Source organism: Lonchura striata, chromosome 28, assembly GCF_050655825.1.
Source record: "Lonchura striata isolate lonStrDom1 chromosome 28, ASM5065582v1, whole genome shotgun sequence".
Classification (NCBI taxonomy): Eukaryota; Metazoa; Chordata; class Aves; order Passeriformes; family Estrildidae; genus Lonchura; species Lonchura striata.
In genome coordinates, this window is record NC_140730.1 from 950,011 (window position 1) to 958,922 (window position 8,912).

General features: G+C 71.6%; 1 protein-coding gene across 1 annotated transcript; it reads right to left on the reverse strand.

Annotated features, from left to right (window-relative positions):
* On the reverse strand, positions 1–8,870 carry CILP2 (cartilage intermediate layer protein 2). The gene is made up of 8 exons (XM_085562163.1): positions 8,717–8,870; positions 7,620–7,766; positions 6,304–6,570; positions 5,093–5,275; positions 3,904–4,275; positions 3,710–3,818; positions 2,597–2,754; positions 1–2,515 (listed from the first exon to the last, which is right to left on the reverse strand). Exons 1-8 carry the CDS (start codon positions 8,868–8,870, stop codon positions 135–137), a joined length of 3,771 nt encoding a protein of 1,256 aa, XP_085418289.1. The 3' UTR covers positions 1–134.
* Positions 8,871–8,912: the final 42 nt, after the last annotated feature.

The window sequence follows — 8,912 nt, forward strand, 5'->3', positions numbered from 1 at the left end:
GCGGGACCCCTCCCCACGCCGCCGCCGCCCCCGACCCCCGGTGCCCCCCGGTCCTTCGGGCGTTATAAATGAGCGCGGCCAAAAGCGACGGGGAAGGGGCGACAAAGCCGAGCCGGGGAGGGGGCGGACGGGGCTCAGGGCCGTCCCCGCGGCCGGGCCGGGCTCCGCTGGCCGCCGGGGGCCCGGCGGGTGGGCCCGGGGGCTCCGGAGGCGAAGTCCATCACCTCGGGGGGAGCGCGGCGCAGCTCGGAGCGCCCCATCTCGCTGCGGATGTCGGCCAGCGCCTCGGCCGGGGCGCTCAGCAGGCGCTGGAAGAGGCTCTCCCCGCCCGGCGGCCGCTCCTGGCACTCGAAGGTGACGGCCGTGCCCTCGCCCGCCCGCATCTCCCTGGAGAAGCCGTCCGAGGTGCCCGCGAAGCAGCGGCCGATGGCGATCTCCTTGGCCAGCCGCGGGCTCTGGTCCGTCACGGTGTAGATGCCGTAGTTGTGGCCCAGCGGGTCCAGCGGGGCCAGCATGGAGAAGGCGGCGGTGTGGTTGTTGTCGGCCAGCGGCGGGTGGCGGCTCAGGTAGTCCCGCAGCAGCGCGTTGACGGCCGTGCGGCGGCAGCTGCCCTGCGGCGCGACGGACACCAGGGTCCTGTCGGCCAGGCTCTGGTCGAAGAGCATCCCGCCGCACTTGAACTCCACGCAGGCCGCCGAGGCGTTGTCCAGCAGCGGGTCCCGCACGCTCCGGCTGTCCCGCAGCCCGTAGAGCTGGCCCCGGGTGCGGGGGTGGCTGCCCCCGGCGTTCCGCGACCTCACCATGTACTCCCGCGGCCCCTCCAGCCGCACCTTGATGAAGCACGCCCGGAACTCCTGCGGGTTGGGCCACCACGCCAGGTAGTCGCCGGTCCACGAGGCGACGTCGCTCTCGCTGAAGGGCACCACGTTGTACTCGTACTTGTCCACCTCCACGCGGTAGAAGCGCAGGTGGTTGGCGCCCACCGGCGCCTCCTCGCACCGCCGCAGGCTCCGGTAGGAGTAGACGGGGCCGTTGCTCTCGTCCGCGTTGCCGGGGTCGGGCTTGGCCACGTTGATCTGGAACGCCGTCTTCTTCAGCGCCGCGTCCTCGTGGTCCGAGCGCCGGTAGCCCAGCTTGGCCAGGTAGGGCTGCGCCACCCCCACGGCGCCGGGGTCGAGCGTGGGGCTGGAGGGCACGGCTTCCAGCTCCTCGCCACCCAGCGTGGCCGTGAGCAGGGCCGCGTAGGCGTCGGGGCGCCGCGCGTCGCAGAAGGCGGGCAGGCAGGCGCCGTTGGGGCCCGTGACCGCGCTGTCGAAGCGGCCCCAGGCCCGCGGGTTGCTGGGGAAGCCGGGCCGCGGCTCCAGGTTGATGAGGCTGACCACCACCCCCTCCAGCTGCTCGTAGGGGTGGAACTTCTCGTTGCTGTAGGCCCTGACCTTGACGAAGCAGCGGCGGTCCTCGGGCACGTCCAGGTTGAAGAGGCGCCGCTCGCGGATCTCCAGGTTGCCCACCAGGAAGGTCCTCTCCTCCCTCTTGCCCCGGCCGCCCCCGGCCGGCCGCAGCACCCCCTCCTCCTCCCACAGGCCGCTCTCGGGGTTCAGGGACCACAGCTTCATCTTCTGCAGGTGCTCGGGCACCCGCACCTGCGCCGCGTCCATCCTCACCTGCACCGGCCCCGCCTGCAGCGCCGCGCCGCCGTCGCCTTCGCGGAAATCCACGGCGAACATGCCGTAGGTGCGCAGGGGGACGATCTCCCCCTCGGCGTCGGCGAAGCTCAGGTCGCTGGAGGCGGCGCCGGCCGTGGCCACGTCCCGGGGGTCCACGAAGGTGACGCTGGCCTTGACCGTGCCGTTGAAGACCTCCCCGGACGGCCGCAGGAAGGCCCCGGCCGGCAGCAGCAGCTCCCCGACGGGCTCGCGGCCGCCGGCCTCCCCCAGCGGGATGGCGTTGCTCCGGCCGCCGTCCAGCTCCACCGGCTCCTTCTTGCGCAGCATCTTCACCTCGTGGTACACGGCTCCTCCGCGCCGGTCGAAGGGCAGCACCTTGACGGCGTCCACCAAGCGCTGCCGGCCGTCCACGAAGCGAGCCACCAGGCGCCGCGTGCCGGGCGGCACCTCGATGGTGAAGGAGCCCCGGTAGCCGGTGAAGCCCACCTTCGTGGCCCCCAGGAAGATGTGGCCGAAGCGCAGCGGCTCCCCGGTGTCGGCCGCCGTCACCCGGCCCTGCACCAGCGCGCGGGGCCGGGCGCAGGGCCCGCAGCCGCACTCGGCCACCACCTTGAGCGGCAGCGCGGCGCCGGCGCACGGCACCCGCCGCAGCTCCATCCTGCGCACCCCGCAGCAGCGCCCCGGCCCGCCGCCGCACCCCGAGGCCTCCGCGGGGCCGCCGGGGCACGGCGAGCCCGGGCAGCGCCCCACGTTGTAGAAGCGGGAGCCGCTGGCGTCCTGCGGGCACTCGCTGGGCAGCTCCACCAGGCTGGGCTCCGGCTCCGGCCGGCAGCTCTGCTGGCCCTGGGCTGGGGGCACGGAGCGGGGGCATCAGAGGGGCACGGGGCGGGGGTCCCGCCGCCCCCGAGGCGCCCCCCGCGCTCGCTCACCCAGCACGGTGAGCTGTGCGGGCGCCGAGCGGATGGCGCCCGCCTCGGAGCTGGCCTTGCAGTGGTAGGTGCCAGCCTGCTCCGGTGCCAGCCCCCGCAGCGCCAGGCGGCCGCGGCTGCGCTCAGCGCTCCCCTGCAGCAGCGTCCCGTTGTGGTACCTGCGGCGACAGGCGACAGGTGACAGGTGAGAGGGGACAGGGGACAGGGGACAGGGGACAGGAGACAGGGGACAGGGGACAGGAGACAGGTGAGAGGGGACAGGGGACAGGTGACAGGGGACAGGAGACAGGAGACAGGGGACAGGAGACAGGGGACAGGAGACAGGGGACAGGGGACAGGAGACAGGTGAGAGGGGACAGGGGACAGGTGAGAGGGGACAGGGGACAGGTGACAGGGGACAGGCAACAGGGGACAGGAGACAGGAGACAGGGGACAGGAGACAGGGGACAGGGGACAGGGGACAGGGGACAGGGGACAGCTGACAGGGGACAGGGGACAGGCAACAGGAGACAGGAGACAGGGGACAGGCGACAGGGGACAGGTGAGAGGGGACAGGGGACAGGTGACAGGGGACAGGCGACAGGGGACAGGGGACAGGAGACAGGGGACAGGGGACAGGGGACAGGTGACAGGGGACAGGCGACAGGGGACAGGGGACAGGGGACAGGCGACAGGGGACAGGAGACAGGGGACAGGCGACAGGAGACAGGGGACAGGAGACAGGCGACAGGCGACAGGGGACAGGGGACAGGGGACAGGGGACAGGGGACAGGAGACAGGCGACAGGCGACAGGGGACAGGCGACAGGGGACAGGGGACAGGGGACAGGGGACAGGGGACAGGAGACAGGCGACAGGCGACAGGGGACAGGGGACAGGAGACAGGCGACAGGGGACAGGCGACAGGGGACAGGGGACAGGGGACAGGGGACAGGCGACAGGGGACAGGGGACAGGAGACAGGTGACAGGCGACAGGCGACAGGCGACAGGCGACAGGCGACAGGGGACAGGAGACAGGGGACAGGCGACAGGCGACAGGCGACAGGCGACAGGCTCAGCGCGGACCCCGCCGCCGTGCCCGCCGTGCCCGCCGTGCCCGCCGTGCCCGCTCACCAGTAATACTTGTGGGGCGCGGGGGTGCCCGAGGCTTCGCAGCAGAAGGTCACGTCCTGCCCGGCCTCCCGCACCCTGTCCGCGGGCTGCAGCACCATGTAGGGCTTCTCTGCGAAGCGCCGAGAGGGGCAGCGAGCCATGGGCACCCCCGGCTCGGCCCCGAGGCTGCCCCCGAGCCCCCCGCGCCCTCTCACCGAGCCGCCGCAGCCTCAGGGGCGCCACGGCCGCGCCCGAGCCCTCGGTGCCGGTGGGCGCCAGCGCCGGGGCGAAGCCGTCGCGGTGGGCGCTGAGGTTGGCGGCGGGGCCCGGGCACGGCCCCGAGGCCGTGAAGCGGCCCCGGGCATCGCCGCGGGCCAGCGGCACCGGCGGGCGGCCCGGGCACGGCGGGCCGGGACATCTCTGCGCCTCGCTGGCACGGCCGGGGCACGGGCGGCTCCCGGCGCCCCGGCAGCTCCGGCGCCGGACGCGCTTCCCCGAGCGGCCGCAGCTGCGGGAGCACGGGCCCCAGGCGCCCCACTCCGTCCAGCCGGGCTCTGCGGGGACATCGCCGCGGGAACCGGGGGCCCCTCAGCCCCGGCCTGGGGGGGCCCCGATCACCCCCCGGTCACGGACCGGGACGGGGGTTCAGGTCCTTGGAGAGATCCCCGTGCTTGGCGCACCCAGCGCCACCCCAGAGTCACCCCGGGGCCACCCCAGGGACACCCCAGAGCCACCCCAGGGCCACCCCAATGCCACCCCGGGGCCACCCCAGGGACACCCCAGAGCCACCCCAGGGACACCCCAGGGCCACCCCGGGGCCACCCCGGGGCCACCCCAGGGCCACCCCGGGGCCACCCCAGGACCACCCCAGGGACACCCCCGGGCCACCCCAGGGACACCCCAGGGACACCCCAGGGACAGCCCAGAGCCACCCCAGTGTCACCCCGGGGCCACCCCAGGGACACCCCAGGGACACCCCAGAGCCACCCCGGGGCCACCCCAATGCCACCCCAATGCCACCCCAGGGACACCCCAGAGCCACCCCAGGGCCACCCCAGGGACACCCCAGTGTCACCCCAGAGCCACCCCAGAGCCACCCCAGGGACACCCCAATGCCACCCCAGAGCCACCCCAAGGCCAACCCAAGGCCACCCCCGGGCCACCCCAGTGTCACCCCAGGGCCACCCCAGGGACACCCCAAGGCCAACCCAAGGCCACCCCAATGCCACCCCAGGGCCACCCCAGGGCCGCCCCCAGCAGCGACTCCGTGGCCACCCCGTGTCCCTGGCAGCACCCGGGCACAGGTGGGTGGCACGGCGGGGTTCGGGTGCCACCCCCAGCCCGTGTCCCCTCCTGGCAGCCCCTGGGGACAGGTGGGTGGCACGGGGGGCTGGCGGTGCCTACCTGGGCAGGGCCCGGCGCCGCAGGGCCGGCGCTCGGTGGCCTCGCCCTGGCACCGGGGCTCCGGGGGCGCGGCCGGGCCGGGGGCGCCGCGGCAGCGCCGGGAGCGGCTCTGGGTGCCGCGGGCGCCGCAGGCGCTGCGCGAGCAGGGGCTCCACGGGGACCAGGGCGACCAGGAAGGGTGATCTGCGGGAGACTGGGGGTGACCGGGAGCGACTGGGATGGACTGGGAGTGACTGGGATGGACTGGGACTGACTGGGAGTGACCGGGAGTGACTGGGAGTGACTGGGATGGACTGGGAGTGACCGGGAGCAACTGTGACTGACTGGGATGGACTGGGAGTGACTGGGAGTGACTGGGACTGACTGGGAGTGACCGGGAGTGACCGGGAGTGACTGGGATGGACTGGGATGGACTGGGACTGACTGGGACTGACTGGGAGTGACCGGGATGGACTGGGATGGACTGGGAGTGACCGGGAGTGACTGGGACTGACTGGGAGTGACCGGGAGTGACTGGGAGTGACTGGGATGGACTGGGATGGACTGGGAGTGACTGGGACTGACTGGGAGCGACTGGGATGGACTGGGAGTGACTGGGACTGACTGGGGGTGACCGGGAGCGACTGGGATGGACTGGGAGTGACTGGGAGTGACTGGGAGTGACTGGGAGTGACTGGGACTAACTGGGATGGACTGGGATGGACTAGGATGGACTGGGACTGACTGGGGGTGACCGGGAGTGACTGGGATGGACTGGGATGGACTGGGATGGACTGGGAGCGACTGGGAGTGACTGGGATGGACTGGGATGGACTGGGACTGACTGGGACTGACTGGGATGAACTGGGAGTAACTGGGAGTAGCACTGGGAGTGACTGGGAGTGACTGGAGACGGCAGCCCAGGGGTTAAAGGGGCACGCGCCACCCCCATCCCGCAGCCCAGGGGGGACACGGGTGGGACACGGGTGGGGTTCACAGGAGATCCAGGTGTGCCCCAGGTGTGCCCCAGGTGTGCCCCAGGTGGAATACAGGTGTGCCAGGTACCCCCGGTACCCCCAGACACCCCCGGTGCCCTGGCTCACCCAGCTGCCCCCCGGTGCCCCCAGGCACCCCCGGTACCCCCGGTACCCCCGGTGCCCCCAGGCACCCCCGGTACCCCCGGTGCCCCCGGTACCCCCGGTGCCCCCAGCTGCCCCGGTGCCCCGGCTCACCGGGCGGGCACAGGAAGCGCAGGCGGTAGCTGGCGCAGGCCGTGCCCGGTGGCGGCGGGCGGGTTGGGCAGCGGGGGCCGCCGGTGGGGCTGGCACCGAGCCCCGGGGCCGCCGCCCGGCCGCCGCTGCGCGCCTCGATGGCCGCGGGCCGGGCGCACGGGCGGGCACCGAGCCGGGCCCTGCCCGCCACCGGGGCCCGCCCGGCACCGGCACCGGCACCGCCGGGGTGCGCGATGCTGAACCACGGGCTCCACACCGGGCCTTCACCTGAGAGGGACGGGGGACGGATGGGACAGGGGGACAGCGGGGACAGGGCTGGGGACAGCGGGGACAGGGCTGGGAACGGGGCTGGGGACACCGGGGATGGGGCTGGGGACAGCGGGGACGGGGCTGGGAACGGGGCTGGGGACAGCGGGGATGGGGCTGGGGACAGCGGGGACGGGGCTGGGGACAGGGCTGGGGACACCGGGGACGGGGCTGGGGACACCGGGGACGGGGCTGGGGACAGCGGGGACGGGGCTGGGGACACCGGGGACGGGGCTGGGGACAGCGGGGACGGGGCTGGGGACAGCGGGGACAGGGCTGGGGACAGCGGGGACAGCGGGGACGGGGCTGGGGACAGCGGGGACGGATGGGGAGAGGGCTGGGGATGGGTTGGGACACGCTGGGGATGGTTTGGGACACTCCGGGGATGGGTTGGGGACAGCTTGGGGACAGCTGGGGATGGGTTGGGGACAGCTGGGGATGGTTTGGGACACTCCGGGGATGGGTTGGGACACTCCGGGGATGGTTTGGGACACGCTGGGGATGGTTTGGGGACAGCTTGGGGACAGCTGGGGATGGGTTGGGACACGCTGGGGATGGGTTGGGTCACTCCGGGGATGGTTTGGGACACTCCGGGGATGGGTTGGGACACTCCGGGGATGGTTTGGGACACTCTGGGGATGGTTTGTGACACGCTGGGGATGGTTTGGGACACTCCGGGGACAGCTGGGGATGGGTTGGGACACTCTGGGGATGGGTTGGGACACTCCGGGGATGGGTTGGGACACTCTGGGGATGGTTTGGGACACTCCGGGGATGGGTTGGGACACTCCGGGGACACGGGAGGCAGACGCTGAGGGGCAGCTGGGACGGGGATGGGCAGTGGGGCAGTGGGAGGGACGCGGGGCGGGGCTGTGGGGACACGGAGAGGGGACAGGGGACACAGCCCACCCTGTGGGGACACGGAGAGGGGACGGGGGTGACCCCAGGGGACAGGGCAGGGTCATGCGGGGGGTGGCACAGGCTGGGACACGCAGGGGACACGGTGGCACCTGCCGTGCCCAGGTCCGGCTCCTCCGGGGCTCCCCAGCGCTGCCCGGCCGTGCCAGCCTCGCCCGGCTCCGCCTGCCGCTCCAGCGGGGCCGGCTCTTCCCCGGGACCCCGCGACTCCAGAGGGGCCGGCTGGGACACCTCTGTCCCTGTCACCCGCGGGTGGCACCCCGGGGTCACCTTGGGCACCCCGTGGCCACCACCCCTGCTCCAGCAGCCACCCCGTGGTGGGGGGACCGACCCTGCACCCCCTGTCCTTGTCCCCGTCCCTGTCCCTGTCCCTGTCCCTGTCCCTGTCCTGTCCCCGTCCCTGTCCCGTCCCTGTCCCTGTCCCTGTCCCTGTCCTGTCCCCGTCCCTGTCCCGTCCCTGTCCCTGTCCCTGTCCCTGTCCCTGTCCCCCTGTCCCTGTCCCTGTCCTGTCCCTGTCCCTGTCCTGTCCCTGTCCCTGTCCCTGTCCCTGTCCCTGTCCCTGTCCCTGTTCCAATCCCAATTCCCAAACCACAACCCTCAAACTCCAAGCCCAAACCCCAAACCTCAAAAACCCCAAATCCAATCCCCAAGCCCTTAACTCCAATTCCCAAAACCCAAATACAGCAATTCCCAAAGCCCAAACCCAAACCCCAAAAATCCAAACCCCCAAACTCCAATTCCCAAACCCCAAAAACCCCAAACCCCAAAACCCCCAAAACCCCAAACCCCAAAAACCCCCGAAACCCCAAAACCCCCAAAACCCCCAAAATCCCCAAAAACCCAAAAACCCCAAACCCCCCAAACCCCAAAAACCCAAACCCCCAAAACTCCAATAACCCCAAAAACCCCAAAAACCCAAACCCCCAAACTCCAATTCCCAAACCCCAAAAACCCCAAACCCTAGAAACCCCAAACCCCCCAAACCCCAAAAACCCAAACCCCCAAACTCCAATTCCCAAACCCCAAAAACCCCAAACCCCAAAAACCCCCCAAACCCCCAAAAACCCCAAAAACCCAAAAACCCAAACCCCCAAACTCCAATAACCCCAAACCCCCAAAACCCCCAAAACCCCCAAAAACCCCAAAAAACCCCCAAACCCCCCAAACCCCCCAAACCCCAACCCCTTACCTGCTCCCAGCGCCGGTGCCGCCAGCATCGCCAGCTGTGCCAGCAAGCATGCCAGGCGTGCCAGGCGTGCCAGGCGTGCCAGCGGTGTCAGCCGTGCCATCTGTGCCGTCTGTACCACCCGTGCCAGGCGTGCCAGCGGTGTCAGCCGTGCCATCTGTGCCGTCTGTACCACCCGTGCCAGCTGTGCCAGCTGTGC

Bases quoted from the DNA above. Each gene is read 5' to 3' on its own strand.
- CILP2 (XM_085562163.1), bottom strand. From the start codon at position 8,870: ATGGCACGGCTGACACCGCTGGCACGCCTGGCACGGGTGGTACAGACG. The intron at 6,571-7,619 runs GTGCCACCGTGT...CGTCCCTCTCAG, and splicing joins GCCGGACCTGGGCACGGCAG to GTGAAGGCCCGGTGTGGAGC. The intron at 2,516-2,596 runs GTGAGCGAGCGC...CCGTGCCCCCAG, and splicing joins CGCACAGCTCACCGTGCTGG to CCCAGGGCCAGCAGAGCTGC.